Below are 20,541 nucleotides of genomic sequence, written 5' to 3'. Positions count from 1 at the left end.
CACTGTGGGCTTGGAGAAGAGTTTCTGCTTTGACATAAAACAGAATTTAGCTGCAGGCTGTGAGAGCAGAAACTCTTTCTTACTCCCAGATCAACATAGATGGGTTCCCTTTGTCTGCAGTGCTTCATGTGGCATTAAAATCTATTTATAGTTAGGGCCAAGGGTTCAGCTGTAGGGCTGAGAAGGCTTACTGAATTTTAAATCCTCACAGAGTCATTTGCAACAGCTAGGAAAAAGTGTATTCATCCCAGGGGTACTGATTGTTCTGTGAAGCAATAACATACGAATCCGTATTATTAGAAAACCTTTTTATTTACTGATGCTTCTTGAAATATTCCAAGTTTGCAGTTGCATTCTTATTCTGTGTTATGTGTGATATTTAGGAATGTGGAAGACACAGGAGATAACTTCTCAGCTTGGGGTAAAGCAGTGCAGCTTTATGTTGATGGTACTTAATAATTTTGGCTTATAAAGGTTCTTATTGTTTCAGCCTAGGAGTTCTTTACACCTTCAGATTTTAGTAGAAATTACACTTGTCTTTGCAAATTTGCACTTTTGAAGACTAAAAAAGAATGTGCTCTTTTAACTTAAGTATAATTATAATGAGAAGCATAATCAGCCCAAAACACGTTGGCTAATGTTGTAGTGAACACATGATTTAATTTCTTTAGGAAAAAACAAATAAAAGGCATTAGAGGACCACAATTTTTTGTATGTGTGATCTAGAGGAAGGCAGACAGATGCTAGAACACTAAGAAAGCAGAAAATAGATTTTTATATATAGTTATTTTAACAGAGTGTTGAATAGACTCTGGAATTCTTTTCTAAGTACACACAGCTATTAACAGAAATAAAGAATGTGGTTGGAGCTATTTTATTCATAAGGAATAGATTTGCATTGGATTACAGAAAATATACCTACAAGTTCCAGGGCAGTGTTGGCTAGACTACAAGAAAATTCCATTTCAAGACCACATGGAAACTGGATCTGGTGTGCCTCATCCCTGTGCCAGGATCCTGGCTATATGGATATGGAATTGTTCATGTGTACTGAAAGGGCTACTGTAGAAATTACCTCTTCCTGTATTTTAATGAAAGGCCTCGACCAGAATCAAAGTTGGGTGACATCTTTACAGGATCTAATGTACATTAAAATTCAGGAAAGACAGAGAAAGAAAGGAGTGGTTTCCTACTTCTATGGCTTTTTTGCCTAATCTCTCAGAAGCAAAATAACTCCAGGCTTTCTCACAGGAAAAGAACAGTGGCTACTGTTACTAAAATATCCAGACCAACTGAAAATTTTTCTCAGTTCTTAGTCTACCTTTTTCCAGTAACAAAATCATTTTGACTAAAACTAATTAAATGTAATGTCTTAACTGCAAAATAGAGTTATTTTAGAAAACATTTTATTATTCTGGACTCTCTCTTAGTTGGAAAAAAAATATTAAAAATAAAGGAAAGCAACCCCCAAATTCCAATGGCTCATGTTTGTTTGGTTGAAAGATGTTTGAAGTCCTTGTATGTACTGGTGATCTCATATAACAGCAAAATTCAGCTCTGCCTCTTGGGAGCCGCCAGTAGTTTAGATGTCTTAACTTACAGCAAGCTTTGCCAACCCTACAGGATATTTATTCCATCCAGCTTCCTATTTGATGGGTATGATTTTGTGCTGTGGAACAGAGCAGGATCCATCTCTGAGAAGCTGATCAGCTTTGCTAGATTCTCTCACCAGATTCATCCCTAAAAGCAAACCCGTGTACTGCAGCAGTCTCAAAGGCACATTGCAAAGGCAAGGATTAAATGGCATTCAGAAGGACAGAGTTGCAGGCAGCAAGCTTCCCTTCTTTACAATTTCTGTGCTTGTAACTTCCTTGGGTGTGGGAACCCAGGGCAAGGGGAATATCCCCCTGTCTGCCCTGGGGTGCTCTGACTTCCAGGAAAATACTGACTTTGACCCTCATTCATGGAGAAGGCCTCCTAAGCCTCAAAGTAAACTAGAAACCATGAAAGTGTGAAATAGATTGTAGACAGTAGTGTAGTATGTCACATGGGTGAGAAATTTAGGTTTTAGGATTTTTAGTATGTTATAGATGGGTTCAAGATGGAGGATATAGGGTGTTGTCTTGAGTTCCTTTCTTCTTTCTTCTTGGGTTTGGGTGGTATCTTGTAATTGGGTAGAAAAATCTGCATTGTGGGTCTTTAGGGGTCAGTTATTGGGTTAGAAAGGAAAAAATTTAGGTGTCACTTCTTAATTGGGTAGCTTTGTTTTTTATTAGACTTAAAAAGACCTTGCAGCACGAGGTTGTTGGCCATTTTTGTGCTGTTTTCGCGCATGCAAGGTCTGGGCACAGACAGTGTGCTGAAGTTTAGATAAGATAACAAGAGACCAAAAAAGTCCAATGAATCTCTCATTCCTGACACAGAACTGCTCCAGGAGGGTCTCCCCTGCTGGGGGAGCCCCCAGGGAGTTGCCCAACTTGGGGCCCACAAACTCACACTTGGGTTGATAAAAAGTGTGAGAAATGGTCAGGAAGTAGAACCATTAAAAACACATGAGAAGCTGCTTTGTGTTCCATCACAGAAGAATATTTTTCTCAGAAAAATACGTTGGGTTTTTTTTTTTCCCAGGGGTGAGGTGTAAACTATGCACTTCTAGACTTTAATAAATGTTAGTCATTTGAAGCTGAAGCTTTAATTTTGTAATTACACACTCTAACATACTTATATTTTTAAATTCTCTGACAAGGAATTAGAGCTATGTGCAATAACTCAGCTATTTTATATAAGCATGAGTACAGAATTTAGGAATATGTTAGAGGATTCATTAAAGCTCATCTAAACGTAGGTAAGAGAAATATCTGACACTATATAGAGTCCTTCAGGGGTTTATGCTGAGAAAAGGGTGACCAAACAGTCAACCAGAGGAGTCAATGAGACTTCAATTCAGATTAAGTAACTGGGCAGAGCTTTTCCTGTTTCAGCATGGCTATATCTGAGAGAAGAAAAGGACAGGCCCATTTGAAACACCAAGGAATTGTCTAGCCTTTTTCTGTTATGCCTGTACTGGTGCCCGAGTTCTATTTTAGCTCTAGAGTCTATATTTTTTCTCTGTGTAGTTTACTTACATGAAATAAAGTTGAGTGAAGGCCAAAATGAAAAGGTGATGATTATATAATATCCTCAGGTTGTGACAGAGGGGACAGACATGCAAGGTAAGAGCATAGAAAACCATTGTAAAGCAGTGCTAGTGGCATTTTAGCATTTGGCATGTCTGAATGAAAATTGTTTCTAAATGTTCCTGTGTGTTTTCCTTCACAGTCTTTATGAACGCAGCAATACCAATTGCAGCTGTGCTTATAGTAAGTATGGACTTTTTAAATGGTGTTAATTATGAGTGTATTTTCAAGTATAAGTGATGTGGAATTGGGGAAGGAGAAGAACAGGATGCAAGCCTGCTGCACATTTGCAGTTCCTCTGGGAGAGAATGGAAAATGCCCACTTGGCTTCTGAGACTAGAAGCAGCCCAGAGCATGCAGCACTCCCCCAAACTGTTAAGGGAGTATGAATTCAGATTCTGTAAATGAAATGCTTGTGAAATATGAAGTCTGTTTCCTTCTTTATGGCAAAGCACTGATGGTGATGTTTGTCTCTCTGTAGACATTTGTTGTCCATGCTCATCTGACAAGAAATGCTGACTTCTCCCCATCAGTGGCATTTGCCTCCCTCTCCCTGTTTCATATCCTTGTGTCTCCGTTGTTCCTGCTCTCAAGTGTGGTTAGATCCACTGTCAAAGCATTAGTAAGGTGAGAACTGTAAAATTAATATCTACCACCTACCCAGTTTCTGAGAATTTGTCTATTGCTCATTTTACAACTTCAGCTTTAGAAAGACCATGGTGATTATTTGTTCTTGTAAACTGTTTCCCAACTTTTTTCCCCCTCCATCAAGCATGTAGAAGGGTGAAAGGTAATCACAGAAGGACATGTGTTTCAGCATGTATCTCTTGTTTTTGCCTGTTGGGGCAGAGTTAGACCGGAACAAGCAAACAAAAAAACCTTAAAAATCACTTCTAAGAGTCACAGTAAGGTAATGACCAAGTGTTTAATCCAGCCTTGATGAATTTTTACTTTCTGATGAGCATGTTAGCTTCAGTGTTCAAAAGCTAACCAATAACAACCAGTAGAATTGCTGTTTCACTGGGGATTTTAGTATCAACAGATTAAGTGTAAAAACCTCCTAATGCTTTTTCTTATGCAGTGTAAGTCTACCAAACTGATAGGGGAAGCAGAGTTTGGGCTTCCTTCTTTATTAGGACAATTTTGGCCTCCAATGGAGCTGTCTGACAAGTTTGTTTAAGCTATGGGATGGATACTGGCCACCAGCCCTTGCTTAATTGCCTTTGTGTTGCTTTGGAGATGGAAGGGAGACTGCAGCACAAGGCTGAGATTGCCTTCAGTGTTTGAAAATTCCCTGACAGTGCAAAGACACAGCTGTGTCCTCCTAAGGAGTGTGAAATCTGAGAGCATCAGCAGCTGGCAGGAAATGTTTTGCAGCCACTGTGGTAGTCCCTAGATCCATGGCAAATTGTCATGCAAAGATTACAGCCAGCAGAGTGCCTGGGAGCCCACACTGACACTGCCTATTACCCACAGGCATTTATTTTGGCTTGTCTAAGGATTTCTTTGCAAATGAATTGTGCCTGTTAATGCCACAGGAGCAATTTGAGAGCTATTAGTATCAGCCAAGTATTAATTATTTCTAGCTGGGAGTTCTTCATGGGTTATTCTGGAGATACCTTTTTGTTGGCAGGCTGTTGCCCTGCCATTTGTGGTGCAGACAAGAATCAAACTCTGTAACAAAGCTGACATCATCCTTGCCTTCCTGGCTGGCTGTATCACCCAGGTAGTGTTCCAGAGTGCATTGCTCCATAGTGTTGGTGGTGCTGCTCTCTCTAGAGTGCTTCGTTCTTCAGAATAATATTTTGGAACCATGTGCCACATATTTTCAAGCCACGCAAAGATGTGCTTGCTGAGATAGTTTAGTAAATGTTAAGAAGCAGACAGTCGAGTTTGCACCAGTTGAGCACAGCTATTGTTTGCTTGCTGCAACTGTGTCCTACTGTTACACCTTCCAGCTTATAGGTAGCTGGTCAGGCAAAACTTGGCAAATTTGTATTTCAGCTTTTTTAGGCTGAGATAGTCTGACCAATTTTAGCATGTGTACAAAGACAGCTTCTCCTGGAGTGACAGGGTGCAGAAGATGATCCAGCAGTGAAACCAGCATGTAAAGGCTAGTAAGAGAATGTTACTGGCTTTGCTTCCCAGGCACTCCACAAACCCTGCTCTGTTAGTATTGGCTACAGTCTTTGATGCTCGATGCTATCAAGGACAATATTGATCAATAACTTCGTCAATATCTTTAATTGTTACACATTGCCCAATTGCAAAGCATCCCCATGGATGGGCATTGACACACTCAGAACCACTGTGTGACTGACAGATTCAAAGCTTCTGTTCCATGTAGGACCCCTGAAAATATTCCAAGTTATGGGTTTGGGTGTCTGCTCCTGAGAGCAGCAACTGTTTGAAGCTTTAGGAAGGTGACAAATCTGATACTTCTTTGTACAGTGGTGCTTTGGAGATTTTCAAATGTGTGGAGTGTTTCTGCCACTGAAAATTAAAACTGAGGAGTCAATGGATGCATTTCTTCAATGTGAGTCTTCAGAGACAAAGGGTGCAGTGTACCATTTTCAATTGGCAAAGGTCAAACAGCAAGAGTGGTATTATGTGTCTTATGGGTTTTAATATCAAACCATCTTTCCAGTCAGCTGTGCAAATAACCGTGTTTTAATCAATATGTCCTTTCTGTAGCTTAAAGATAAATTCCCCTCTGGAGATACTGGAATACTCAAATTGTGCTGTCAGCAAGAGCTCTGCAGAGAACGTCCTTTTTCTATTCTTTAAGAGTTTAGAACTGTCTGGCATCCTAAAGTAAGAGCTGTTGCTGCTAACACAAGATTTTCCCACAGGTCTACTGTGTTTCTTCAGTAATTGTCTCAGGAGCAATAATTCCAGAATTGCAGGGAATTGGTAAAAGGTTTGCAGTGAGTACAGACACCTGGATACACAACTAGAGAATAAAGACAAATTGTTGGGTGGCTTAATAGAGACATACACTTGTTTGGATATGCATGGTCTGAAAATGTTTGCTGTCTTCTTTTCCTACCCCTTTAGACCCTGGAGCAGATACATGGGGGACTTCTCTGTCTGTTCCTTCTTCACAACAATTTCTCAAATATCAGTGTAATTTTCATGAAGAGAATATAGATGCAGCTGCCTATCAAATCCATATAGGCAGCATCTAAACCATCATTTGATCCATTTAAATACATTAGAAATTTTCTTTTAAATGTTTGGTTCACTGAACAAAAAGGGTAAGATTCCTAGCCCTGTTTTCCAGAACTTTGTGCAAATAAATATTAATATCTCTAGCAATGGAGCTTCTAATCACTTCCTTTGAGATAAAAGATCTTACCATTAAAAGATGAATTTGTTATTATTCCTCTTATCACATCCTAAACAGTTAATTTCCCCCTTTTTGTTGTTTAGATTGTAGTACCTGCTCTAGCTAAATTCCCTCCACTGATCTCAGTCCCCAGCTGCCATTAGCAATCAGGCAGGTTGACAGAAAACCTGTAGAACCATTTCTCTCTTAGGGAGTCCCAGGGTGACTTTGATTTTTGCTTGCAGGACAAGTGTTAGCTGGGCAGGGAGTCTGCCTCAGGCAGTGCTGTAATGCCTGGATCCAACAATGTTTTGGCATCAGTGGGGGATCTCACAAGGTTATTAGAAGAAACTAAGTCTCCTTCTAAAGAAGAAATCCCTGGTAGTGAAATGCAAAATACATCTTGGCAGGTGAATTCTTATTTTATAAGACTGGCATCGTAACAGATCACCACATTTCACAATGCTTCAGTTTTTCCTCTTTCTCCCCAGTTAGCCTAAGGCTAAACATTGAAATCAATTTTTGCAGCTCTTGTCCATAAATTTATTTTTAGGCCTTCTGCCACTTTATAATTTTGAAGACTTATTTCCAACTAATTGAGCTTCTTTGATGTTGAATTCATGATTCAATCCAATTCTTTCACAAATTTAATTTGCTGTTCCTGTGAGTAGATTAGACATACATTTTATAAAGTCAGGTACAGAGATAAAATTGATGCCCTGACCTGTTAAATGTCTTAATAAAGCCACATTATCTCTCAGCTAATTCAATCTTAAAACAGCTAGTGAAAATGTTATGCCTTCTTCTTTGTTGCTGGTTGTCAGGATTCCTTTTATATCTCATCTGTTGAATACTATTCTGTTAAGGTACATTCCTTTATCTAGTTACCATATGCACATCATATTTCGCCAGCACCGGTTGAATTTGGCTCGTGGTGTACAGCTTCTATAAAACTCTTCAGTAGGACTAACTGGGCCAGACTTGATCAGCATAATTGACAATAATTCTGCTTGGCTGAGTAGCTTCAAAACAAGCCACTGTTGTAGCCCTTCTGTGTCCCACCAAATGCCTGAAAAAACCTTGTGTGAGATCTCTCTGGTGGTGTTGGAAGAGAACACAACATGAGGAACATCTGCACAAACTGTTAAAATATCACTGTTAATAGGCAACAGGATAGGTTTTGAAAGCTTCCTTGGGTAACTTCCCATTGCATGTTTTCATACACCTGTAACAAAACAAGAACAAACTGTGCAGCAGACAGCACCTGAAGTGCAAAAAGGGATACTCTGTAGTAAACATTGCAGTGAAGAAAGTTTTGCTTCCAAGGTTGAGGTGTCATTGTGGGGTTTTTTCCCTTTCAGTGTGCAGAAATTGAGTGAATTCCTGTCAAGTGAAGAAATTGGAGAAGAGCATGATAAATCTTCAGAGCTAAGAAGTGCAGATAATCACAGCAAGTACCAAGCAGTAGTGAGTAAAGCTGTCTCATTGCCAGTAAAGTGGCTGCAGTTGTTTGTACCCAGAATAAATTTTTCACTTCTCCATTTCCTATTGATTACTTCTTGCAATTGCAACACCTCTCTTTTAATACCCTGAACTGTATCGTTCACACTGTGGTTGCTAGGGTTTGGGACATTTTACTGATGCTGCCACCAATTAGTGCTTATTTCTGTCTCTCTGATTTTGCACAGCCACTCAAGGTTGTGAACCGCAAGAGGCCTGCCAGGGAGGACTGGAACAATTACAGCTCTCACATGAGAAGACCCATTAACATCACAGAAGCAGATGATTTTTGTGTAAAGGTGATATGAAGGTCACTCTAATAACACTTATATTAGCTCACTAATAGTCACTTTTGTACTCTGATGGCAGTTTCAAGTTCAAGACCCAGCGTTTGGTGTGAACTGTCAGACACTTGTGCATTTGTCAGAGATTAACCTCCACCTTTCTTGTACCTGTCTTACTTTTTAAGAATTAACTACTAATCTCTAAGTTGTAATTAATTGCAGTTATTCCTCTAGGTTTCACCCAGCCATTTGCTATTTCAAATGTTTAAGTCATTAGCCCTGTTCTCAGGTTTAAAATTTTTAACTCAGAACAGCCAAGGTTGAAAGGAACCTCAAAAGATCATCCAACCCAACCTTTTATATATGCCAGACTCTTCCTTCCAGTTTCAGAGTCTGTATAGAATAATAGGATGGAGAAAATCGAAAATAATTTGTTCTAGACATTCCCGAAATAATGTCATCATGGATGTTGCCTTCCTATTTTGGAATTACTAGTAGCCTTTCCACAGATGAAATTAAAAACTAACTCCCAAAGATCAAACTTGTCTAAAGAAAAAAAATTACAATTACCCATGCCACTTTGAAGACTGATGCTCTTGATTTGTTGTGGAAATGGCCAGAAGTAATAAAAATGCTGATGGTTGTTATAGTGATGAAGCTGTTTATTTAGGGAGCCTGCTAATACATTTGCATTTCCAGCAAAAGAGGATGAATAATTGAGTTTCATGGGACTAAGTAGGACAACTGGTAATGCTTTCAGGGGTTTTTTTATACATGCTGAATTGGTGCAGGGTCCTTCTTGAACAAACTTCCAGGAAAATAAGAGGAAAATTTGAAAGAGGGTTTTGGGGGCAATGTTGGGTCAAAAGACTGCCTAGAGTGACAATAGTGTCACAAAGAGGAGGCCAGTGCAGTAACATCTGTAAGGCTTGAATGGAAATCCAGGCCCAGGGATAATTTTTGGCTCCATCTGCTGATACCACTGTTACCTGGGTCAGGGAATTTGTGCAGGCATTGTCTGTCTGCACCTCATTGCCCAGGAAGGGACATTAGTTGAGAGAGGTTCCTCTGGCTGCCTTTGGTAACCCGGAGGGAGGAAAACCACGCTCGCTTTTGCTCAAGATGGGAGTATCAACTTTTCTCAAGGATGTGATAAAAGTGTCCCCTTCCACTCTTCTTAGAATAAAAATTGTTGTACCTTGCATAACTGAAAGGCTTTGAAGGCTTTAGTGGCTCTGAAAAAGTGAGAGAAGAGGGTCCTCTGTAAATGTAGCCTTTTCAAATTGTCTCCCATTCCTTGTTTCTCATAGTATCCCTGGAAATCTCCATTTAAAGTCTGAACAGGCTTTGTTTCCTGGTTTTAGTCTTTTTCAATGAAAGTATTTCTGTATCTAGCAAAACCTAGATTGTCTGAGAAATATGTCAGAAATACAAAAGAAAATGCTGTAATGGGCAGCAACATCCACTTTCATGGAAGGTTCTGCAGGTCTGCTTGGAATTTGGGTGGTGTAATTGCTATATAAGCTGCACTGTGTCTCAAGTGACATTCAGGGCTCTGCAGAGCGAAAATTGGGCATGAATGTAATTGTGTTATAATAATTTCACTTATTACATGTACCCACCTTACAGACAACAGAACAAGAGACACTCTAAATGGCAAGTTTTTTTCCCTCATGAATTCTCAATAATTTTCTAATAGTCTAATAGTGCTTGTTTGAGTTCAGGGGTTTCTGCCCATCAAAGTACAGTCCTTTACAAAGTCAGTCACTTGAAAATCCATTTCCAGCACTGGGAAAAGGGTATCTCAGTTCCTGTGTTCAGTGTGATGAAAAAAGTGTCTCTGATGTTGGGGAAAAAAGGTGACCTCTAAATCCGGGTTTCTGATTCTCTTTTCTCTCCATATTGTTATAGATCACAAATGGATTTTTCACTTGGACACCTGAAGGTCCTCCAGCGTTGTCCAATATTGATATCCGAATCCCTCAAGGTACAAAATTACATCAGATACATAGAATAAGATATTTTTCTAACCTTATTTGGTAAATCCTAATCTTATGTATACTTTCCACCCTCATAGGCCAGCTTACAATGATTGTAGGACAGGTGGGCTGTGGTAAGTCATCTCTCTTGCTGGCCATACTTGGTGAGATGCAGAAGATCTCTGGGAACATATCCTGGACCAGGTAGGGGCATTTAGTTTAAAATTCTAATTAAATTTAAAAATTCAGCTTGACTAGAGTGGTAATGCAGAAAAAGCCCAAAATCTCTCTTGGGATCTTGTGGAGTCGAGGATTTTCTAGATTCAGAGTCAAGATACAAACCTTACCCTAAGATCAGAAAGAATCCCCAGCCACGGTCAAACAAGCTGCTTAGTCCATTCATAGGAATGGACAACCACTCTTGGGCATTCTGCACTCCAGCAGCATAACCTGAGTGAAATTGTAACTAATTTGGAATTAGAATTAATGAGCTTGAGGTGTTGTGCAGCGACAGAATGGTGTTTGGACTTTCAGGCCTGAGCAGGTGTCTTTGTATGGACCTCTAAAGAGGTACTGGCTCACTAGGAGCAGTGCCTGGCTCAGATGTGTGCTCCATCCCAGCACCAGGCTAATGCCTGAGAATTTGAAGCTTGTCTTTCAAGTGGCAGTGACCTCAGAGTTGTCCCCAGTGCATCCTGCCTGATCTGACAGGAGTGAGTCAGCCCTGTCCTTCCCTCCTTTCCCAAGGGGACACAGCACCTGGACTCTGATAGCCATTACAGATTCCACTCATGTCTAACTTTGGTATTGGCCTTGAAAGGAGGGGAAAAAATTGTTCTGAACTCCAGCAGCTTCTTTTGGGGCTTGTTCTCTTGATCCTCAGGCAAGGGAACAGCTGGTAAAATATGCTGCAGCTCCTGTATATGGTTTCCAGCAAATTCCTGCCATCTCTAATACACAGTTTGATCAATGTGAGTGAGCATTTTTGGCCTGACTTCCTACCCATACAGTCTGCACTTTGCCCTTCGGGCTATGATTATTTGTAGGTAAAGCTCAACAAATTGTAGAAGTACCTAGAGAAACAATTTTATTTCCAATTGATTGGGAATTAAGAAAAACCAGGCTACCTATAAATCAAATCTACACAATCTACAGGCTCTGATGGACAGAGAGTCATTGTTATGCAATGGATTCTGCAGTGATTTTGTGGGAGAGTTCTCTAAATTCCTTGAGTGTTTGTCAGGAGATATCATTTATATCCAACCTTCATGTGTAAGCCAGTCACACTACTCAGATTCGCATGTGCTTTTATAGCTATTGTACAAAAAAGGAAGGTTGTCTATTTTATAGGTGGGGGAAAAGAAGATGACCCTTTCAGCTAGTGAACACAAATCATGAACACAAACCAAAGTTCCAGAATGTGGTGATCTGTCCATGAGAATATACTTTCATAAGCAGAAAATCAGCTGTGGTGAGGAACCACACAGAATCCCTGCAGCCTTATTCGGTGAACTAATTCCATTTCAGCAAGGCTGTAATTTTTTACAGATGACATAACATGATTAAGAAGTATAATTTGAATGTCTGATGCTAAACTAAAGCAGATGACATGATGTTTCTGATCAGAAACTGTGCTGTGTTTTTAAATAGCACTTGTTTAAAGTATGTTCTTCACAACAGTGGAAAGGTCAGGACTGGTTTTCATGTCTTCTATATGTGCCAAAGTATCACAAGGTGCAATTCAGTTGTTATCACATTTGCTGTGCTATCTGTTGGATATGTAGAAAGGGACTTGTGGCTGAAACAATCTGAGCACTGTAAGTGCTGGCTGCACTGGGACAGATTAGGTGTTGTCTCATCTTTCAGGGCTGCTGCCATGTGCACTGGTCTATTCAGAGTGATGGATGCAGCCAGTGTGGGCTGCACACCTGTGTTGTAAAGCTGTCAGATGAAAGCTCCCCTAATTTGATAAGAAAATACTAATGCCTGACCAGGAACATGCAACCTTATCCCAGGTTCAAGGAGAGTAATCTTAACAAGTAATCACCAGGGCTCATAGCCTCAGCTCAGGCAAAGAAAAGTGTCACCAGAATCACTTAAGTTCCTTGTTACAGCTCTTTCTTTGGGCATGCTTGGTTTCAGTCATTCATGTTGCAGAATAGACCTGAATTAGTTCATCCAAATTTTCTTCCCCTTCCCTTCCTCCAAGGTCATAGATATGAAGATGAAGGATGTATCCTGCTGACATGTCACTCAGTGCTCAGGAAATCTGGATGCTCTTCCTGGCCCTTCCCTTGGTCTAATGGATAACAAGTTATTTCCCTACTCTTTGCCTCCATGCTTATGGATAAAACAGGATTAACTGTGTGTCATTTTTGCTCGTTTCTTACAAAAATTCTTTCAAACCCCTTAAAAGTAATGTAGTTTATTCCTGGGCTAGGAGGGAGATAATCAGAAGTGAATCATGGCTCATTTGTGATATTTTTGTTGTTTTGCAGTTTGTGTCCAGAAGATTCAGCTCAAATTAATTCCTCTTGTTCAAAGCAGCCTGAGGGCATCTCAGTATAAATATTTTATAATATGGTTAGGGATTTAATAAAAATAGAGAAATCATTGTTTACCTTCTGTGCAGGTGGTAAATGGTAATGATTTGACCTGTTATTGAGTAAATAATTATAGTATATACCATGCTAATTTCTTCTGGGCAGTATCTCACTTTTAATAGTCCCAATTCAAGTCTAGTTGGAGTAAATAATACCAGAAAACTGACCTAATGTTGCTCAAACAAATGTGTTGCTCAAACATAATTATGTCATTTGTTTTAAACAGGACATACAGTCTTGCATGTGAATCTTGAGTCCTTATAATGTGAAGGAAAATAGAGATTTAATGTTGTTAAAGGTTGTTGGTTTTATCTTAGTGTGGAGTTGAGTGGTTTCATCTAATTAAAAAAATTAAAGTTGTTTTTATGCCTAGAAAGTAATTTTTAAAATACATGTTTACTGGAGTTTTCAGAAACACCCAAGTATTTAATTTTATTTAAGTGAGAAATCAAAATCTGAAGGCTTGAAAATCTCAGTAGGCTCATCTTTGCATCGTTAGACATCTCAAATACCTTGACAAATTAGATCTAGACCTCATTATCAAACATACGTTACTTTGGCATTTCAGCCCTGGTAGGAGATCAAGGCATCCTTAATTGCCAAGAGAATGCAGGAAAAGGGAGAAAGAAGGGATAGGACAAGTGTGGAAAAGTTGGCTGAGAAATTTGAGCTAAAACTCCAAATGGAGAATCATTGTTTTCCTGCTACAGAGCAGAAACAAAGTTCAGGGAATTTATATCCAATTGGTTCAGGGTCTTTATGTTGTGCAGGGAAAGGCTGGAAATGTATTTTCTATTTCAGCCTATCACTAGTTCCTGTAAAGAATGTGTTTCTAGTTAACGATATGCAACAGGCTCATGGGGTTTTGGAGGCTGGACCACTGAGTTCACATGGTCACTAAAGACCAGTGGAGTGTGAGTTTACTGTGGAAAAGCTCTGTTCAGGACACAGACCTTTGGAGAAAGGTACTGGTGGCTGGCTGGTGCTCTCAAATTGTACAGTAATTTAATTTAGAATATGGTCGTTGCTCATTATGCATAAATTTTATGGAAGTGTCTCAAACCAACTTTTTAATCTGCAGGTATAGTTATCTCTCCTGGATATTTATAAGCAAATTGTGTTGGCACAAAGTTAATGAGACTGCCTCTTTAAAGCATCAAAGTCTTTGTTCCTCCTTGATTTTGTTTATATCATTTGACACAGAGATTTTTCACTCTTTTGAATGGAACTGAATTTAGCATCAGTAATATGTATGCCCAGTCATCCTGTCACAACAGCTCTGAACATCTTTGTGCACGTTCAAAAATAGCAAAGCCAAAACCTGTCTATATTTACAAAAGCACATCAACCCAAGGATAGGGCTGACACAGGACACAGCATGTGGCAACTGAAGGTGGGATTTGGGGTTCACAGTAACCCATTATATGCTATAAAGATGCAGTTACTGCCATGGAAAATTATCACAAATTATCATTTTGTTTTCCCAGAAAATGAACTTTTTATAATGGAACTGCATTCTTGTCACAGCAGCACTTCTCGGTTCTGCTAGCACCTCCAGGACAGGGTGGAGGTGATTTTATTTGAGTCAAATTAATGTTTATAAGGTAAAAAAGGGTCACCAAATCTTTTTGCCTGATGAAATCAAGTCAGTTTGTGTAGAAGGAACAGATGCTGCACTGCAGCCCTGTGATAAGTAATGTTTACAGCCTGTGCACTAAGTGGAATTTAATAGTTTTTCTTTCTGGGGCAGATTGCTTGTGCTCACTTAAGTAAACAGTCTTTGCTTTTTATTTTTGATGCAGCTGCACTTCTGACAGTGAGACGGGGGAAGATTTCAGGTATGGTATTATGTGCAATTATTGGTTTTCCTGCTAAATTGATTGCAGTAGAAAAAAACAAAGGTTTCTAAAATCTGTGCTTAAGATATAGAGTCAGAATTCTGAACATCAGTAAAATTTTAACTACATTATTTCAGGATACAATTTTTAAATGCACTTATGCAAGTTATGAAAATAAGAGTTGGATTTCTATTATGAAAGCATTTCCATTTGGAGATTTTGAAAATTGTATCCTGATATGTCTTTGAAAATCTTTCTCTAAAGATCTGAACCAGATTATGCTACACTTTGAAAAATGGTATTAAGCATTTAAAGGTCTCATTTATTAAAGCAAACTCTCCCCATTACCTTTCTCTTCATTTTTTCACATCCTGTCATAAGTTTGTTTTCTCACCTACCGTTCTTCAGGCACACAGGGAAGTGTAGAGAGTAAGAGATTAGTCCATCTGTTGGCAAAGAAATTGTTCTTACCTGATTAACACAGCTCCCAGATTTTGGGAATATCTACCAAATCACCTAAGAACAAAGCTTTCTGACTTTTGGGCACAAACCTCCAGAATGGTAAACCTTGTAAAAGTGATGATCCTGCTCCTGCTGGACTCAGTGAGAACTTTATTGTTGAAATCAGTAGTGTCATATGGCCTCCCTTACCTTGACTTAGGCTAAATTCTGTAGCTTTTACTGACCAGAATATTTTTTTTTGTTCCATGATTTTTCAACTATTCCCCTGCCTTTTCTTTAGATTTCCAGGTTCTTCTCTCCCATTTACTTTATTTCTCAGACTTGTTGCCTGGTTGTCAGACTGAGTCCTGCAAAACTGCTGCTCCCATCTGTGTGTAGTATAAGAGGAACATTCATGTACCTCATGCCTAAGCCTCATGGTAAAGGATGCTTTGAAATCTTACAGTCCTTTCTGTGTTCAGAGAGACTGAAGTTTCTGGGCAAAGTTGAAGGGAAACCATTTGAACCCATTGAGATACAAGAGAAGTAGGGTCAGAATCAGTCTCATGTTTGAAATTGGTATGGAAATGGAAGGGAAGAGTGAGATAACATGCATAACAGTATGGCAAGAGTATTAAAAAGTAGGAAAGAATATTAGACTGGATGAAATAATTACCTACATTATCATATGTTCTAGGAATCCTAGTTGGTTAAGTGCTGTAAGAATACCTCTGGTGGTTTTGTTGCACTAACATTGTAGACCATTTTTGGTGTTCTTAGAACAGTATTTTGGGTCAAAGTCTTTTGAGGCCTTGAGCTTTTACTCATAGGTGTTGAAGGCTTTCTGCAAGGTTGTTTAGCACTTCTCCACATTGAAGCTTTAACTATACCCTTTTTTAGGTCAATCTCACGTAGCACAGAATTTGAGCATAAAAAGGTCTTTATTTCTGTAATGCAGTCATTTTGCTGTATTTTTAATTATAGCATAATGATATTACTTTGTGGTATTATTTGCACTGTCTGAAAAAAGAAACATTTAAAAACTCTTGTTTGTTTTCTGCAGCCCAGAGAAAGAATCTCCTGTTGACATGGAAGTCAGGTACAACATTTTAAAAACTAATGGGAAGCTCCAGAGGTCTCTTCCAACCTCAGCCATTCTGTGACTTGGTCAACATTGTTCAGCAGTCTCTGCATTTAATGAGTTTAATATTCCCCGTTAGAAGACAAACAGGATGTCTTTGTATGCAGCTACTGCAAGATCTAAAACACAAACCGGTGACACTTGATGTTTAATAATGGCAGATTTCTTCCTGAATGCTCAGACTGGCAATACCAGAATGCTCCAATACTTTTCATCAGGCTGAAGATGCAAGAAGCATATTTTTTGCATGTGCAGTTACAATACAGAACAGTACACATTTATCTCATATCTGAAGAACATTGAATTTGAGTTGACTGATGGTACAAGTTAATGAATTGTGCAAAATAATCAATACAAAACTGTAGTCAGCAATCCCAAAACACACAGGAAAGGCTTTAAAATATATTATTTCCTCCATCATCATAATCCTAACTCCATTGCATTTTAAGTGCATCTGTTTTCTTTTAAAAATTGCCAACATCTGATTTTGTAGGTTTATTAAGGCACTGAGATTCATATATGAATGTCCCTTAACTAATTGTGTTTGATCTTGAAGATCTACTGCACCTCCTGTACTTAAAAAAATGAAATGTGAAAGTAGAGATAGATTAATAAATTTAAGCAAACAGTCTTCACGACAGAATGACTGAAAGAGTAAGGTTGAAGGGACCACAGGGGGTCATCTGGTCCAACATCCCTGCTCAAGCAGGGCCACCCCAGAGCATGTGGCACATGATTGTGTCCAGATGGTCCTTGAGTATCTCCACTGAGGACTTCACACACTTTCTGGACAATCTGTTCCAGTGCTCAGTCACCTACACTGTAAAGAAGTGAATGCTGTTCCTTTTGTTTCTGAAGAATTAATCTGATTCATAATTAGCAAACAGACTTGATTCTATATTAGACAAACTTCATAATTTCCAGGCAGCTCAGGGAAGGTTTTCCCTATTTATTGCAAGGCTGAATTTTCTGTCTGCACCTCTATGATAATTAAGAGGCTATGGTTAGTCTGTTGTATTATCAGAGCGGAAAAACACACTGCATTGCTGGAAACACGTGGTTATTTATGCAGTCTGGGGACAGGAAGCAATCACATCTACCCAGAGAATAATCCCTCAAAAGCCTTTTTCTCCTAAACCACTGGTTTGCATTCAGTCCTAAAACTGTGAAACCTTATGGTTGTTCAAGGTAGACTTTCAGAGCAAGTCTTGCATACTCCATTGCAGAATGTTTTGTTCTCTGGATTTTCAGCCATGTGTTTCTCACAGTTTCATTAACAATTGTTTGATTGTCTCTATGGTAGGCAGCACTGTGGACATGCAGTAGATTTCTATATGTGAAAAAGAAGCTTGCAAGCACTTGCAGACTTTTTGTTTATGTCAAAATATGATCAGTCCTGGTATGCCATCCTAGTATCAGTTTGCAATTAGGATTAATTTAGAGGAACTAACTAAATCCTCAGTTCATGATCAGCTTTGGCAAGCTCATTGCCTGGTTCTCAGCATGGAGTGCATCACACTGGCAGAACCCATATCTTCACTCAACCAAAGAGCACTTTCTGCAGAAGTTGTAAAGATTTTTCCTCACAACTTTGCTGGTATTTTTCAAAAAGTAAATTAGCAGTAACTTTTTGATCGCATTGAGAATTAAGAGCTGCAAAGTCAATTTCAAGCAATGAAAAGGAGGGGAAGGGAATACATCTTAATCTTGGAATGCTCAGAGCAATTTTTTCTCAATTATTAGGATGAAAATTTCATACAAATTGAAAAAGTGCTGCTTTCTTGAGGCAGACCTGAATGCTCTTTGAATTAGATTTTGGGGCTGCCTAGGGGTTATTTTCTCTCTCTTTTTTTTTTTTTTTTTTTTTTTTTTTTTTAACTTTTGTTTAGCTATTTCTGTTTCATTTTCCAGTAAAGAAAATGCATAAATTCTAGTGAACCATCATAAATTTCAACTTGGAAGCATGTTAGCAGAATAGTGGAATTGTGTGTTCTTTCAGGTCATCAACAAAAATTAGATCCTATCTTAGTTTCTAAACAAGCTTGGTAAAAGCCTGAAAAAAATGAGCAGGGCAAGGGACCTTAACTTATAAAGAGAAATAAAATGTACTTTGTCAAGTCATGGTTTGAATTGCTTTCAGGTCCAACTAGAAATAGGCTGCTATAATATCTGTCTAGCAGACAAAGGCCATGTTTGAGTGAGATGTCCTATCTCTTTATTGGTTTAGCTGATAGAGCTAGGAAGAAAACAGATATGCTTTTAGGCATATGATCCTTCTTTTGGCCCTTTTCTGTACAAAAGTAGATATGCCAATGAGTTTTCCAGAAGTATCAGTTGCTCTGATAAAAGATGTTGTCTTTCTCCCAGCACTGCCTTACTGGGATCCTTAATACATCACAGACAACAAAAGTATAAATTCTCTAGCAGGCAGGCACATTCCTTTTATAATAATAATGATAATAATAATAATTATTATATGTGCATGGTAAGTAAGACCCTGTTGACTGTATCTGGCAAATTGTCCCTTCTAATGATACATTATGAGGGCCTTTTCACTGGGGGAAATTTAGCAAATATTTTTTTGTCAGTGTTCTCTTTTCTTGCCTTTACAGGCATAGAAATGACTTACTCATTTACTTTTTAACTCTAGTTCTCTTCTAAGAATGGGGGAAACAATGGCTGAGAGAACTGCCTTTGTGCTTGTGTGGAGTTGTTTGGATCTTTTTCAAACACTTTATCTTTCTAGAATGTCCCTCCTGAAATGTGCTGCCTAACTAGCAATCTGCTACACATTTAATTTTTTATTAATCTATCCAAACAGAGCTGGGATTCAGTCTTTGGTAATTTTCCTCCTGCCATCCATTCTGCTCCAGCTTTATTGAGCTGGACTCTCCAAATCCCACCTCACAGTAGGAGAAGAGGGAACAAAGTGAAATTCAGTTGGGTAAACAATTCCAGTGTTCTATTGGAAATTTATCATCTTATGTATTTCCTTGATGGAAAAGCTATTGATTGTCCTAAAGAAAGAAATGAAAGCATTTTTGAAGACTAATTGCTAGTTTCTTCATTTACAAGAAAATGGTTTCCAAAAGCAGAAATTGCACTGATAAACTGGGAAGTCTTCTGTTTGGTTTTTTTTTTTTTTTTTTCCCCAGGAAAAGAGGTGCAGTGGCTTATGCATCCCAGAAGCCTTGGCTGCTCAATGCCACAGTGGAAGAGAATATCACGTTTGAAAGCTCTTTTAACAAACAGAGGTAACAGGTTCCAGCACTGTTGTGTTTTACTCCCATGTTTTTTTCCATAAATACTGGGGTTGTGTGGGTCACACAGGGGGCCCCATCTCCCTGTAGGAACAAACCTATTGCACCTGCCTGAATGTGACAGTCTCCCCCTTTGGCCACGTTTTTCCTGAGTGACACAAGGGACGGGCTTTGTCTCACTTGAACTCAGGTGTACAAATGTTTCCATTTCCAAGGACCATGTTTGTTTAACATGCAGTGTTCTCTCACCTGACTGACTAGTTGGCCTCTCCTGGAAGGACATCACCTGTTTGGGAGTGGGAATATTGTTTGTAAAAAATTAGCAGGCTGCCTTTTTATTCAGTATAAATGCCCACCAGACATTGTAAAATATATAGAAATCAGTTGCTGGTATTCCATTCCCCCACCCTTAAAAGAAGTGGTTGATTATGTATTTGCATCCTATACTCTTTTTTTTTTTTTTCTGTCATCCTTGGATATTGAAACAAGAAACAAAGGCCCTGTCACCCTTAGATATTGAAACAAAAACACCTGCTAAAAATAGCAGTATACCTTGGAAGAAGTTATGTTTGTTTTTCCTGGGTTTAACTACTTAACATTTTTATTTGGGAAGCTAACATAAGAGCCTTTTTACTAGCTGAAATATTACTTACTTGCCTGTGATTGAAAGAGATCCCATTAGAACAATTAGTGGCTAACAAATATGTTTTCCACTGTGTGATTTTTTCCAGCTGGTTAATTTTTGTTCCTCTGCAGGTAGGAAATGTGCTTCTCCAGCAGTATCTGTGTGGATTTTGTTGCCTTTTTTGTTTCCACAGGTACAAAGCAGTAATTGATGCTTGTTCCCTCCAGCCTGATATTGACATTCTGCCTCACGGAGACCAAACCCAGATTGGAGAGAGGGTCAGTAAACAGCTGCAGGCTTCTATTTTTGGTTTAAATATATAGAGGGGGGGTTTATTATTTTGTTGGTTCTTAAAATCTTACAGGT

At 38.9% G+C, this 20,541-nt stretch overlaps 1 protein-coding gene across 4 annotated transcripts in view; it reads left to right on the top strand.

Annotated features, from left to right (window-relative positions):
• The window catches only part of ABCC8 (ATP binding cassette subfamily C member 8), a 74,615-nt gene that overhangs the window by 27,646 nt on the left and 26,428 nt on the right, over window positions 1-20,541 (top strand). For all 4 annotated transcript variants that reach the window (XR_004368033.3, XM_030273846.4, XM_030273845.4 and 1 more), the window contains exons 11-20: window positions 3,319-3,359; window positions 3,658-3,803; window positions 7,866-7,971; window positions 8,193-8,303; window positions 10,200-10,275; window positions 10,366-10,471; window positions 14,673-14,708; window positions 16,213-16,248; window positions 19,446-19,544; window positions 20,369-20,453. Coding sequence is in view for 3 of the 4 variants with exons in the window: in XM_030273846.4 (XP_030129706.4) it covers window positions 3,319-3,359; window positions 3,658-3,803; window positions 7,866-7,971; window positions 8,193-8,303; window positions 10,200-10,275; window positions 10,366-10,471; window positions 14,673-14,708; window positions 16,213-16,248; window positions 19,446-19,544; window positions 20,369-20,453 (842 nt within the window). In the remaining variant the exon portion in view is untranslated. The remainder of the gene's footprint in view (window positions 1-3,318; window positions 3,360-3,657; window positions 3,804-7,865; window positions 7,972-8,192; window positions 8,304-10,199; window positions 10,276-10,365; window positions 10,472-14,672; window positions 14,709-16,212; window positions 16,249-19,445; window positions 19,545-20,368; window positions 20,454-20,541) is intronic.

Source organism: Taeniopygia guttata, chromosome 5, assembly GCF_048771995.1.
Source record: "Taeniopygia guttata chromosome 5, bTaeGut7.mat, whole genome shotgun sequence".
NCBI lineage: Eukaryota > Metazoa > Chordata > Aves > Passeriformes > Estrildidae > Taeniopygia > Taeniopygia guttata.
The sequence above is the reverse complement of the archived record's forward strand: the minus strand, read 5'-3'. Positions and strand labels throughout refer to the sequence as shown.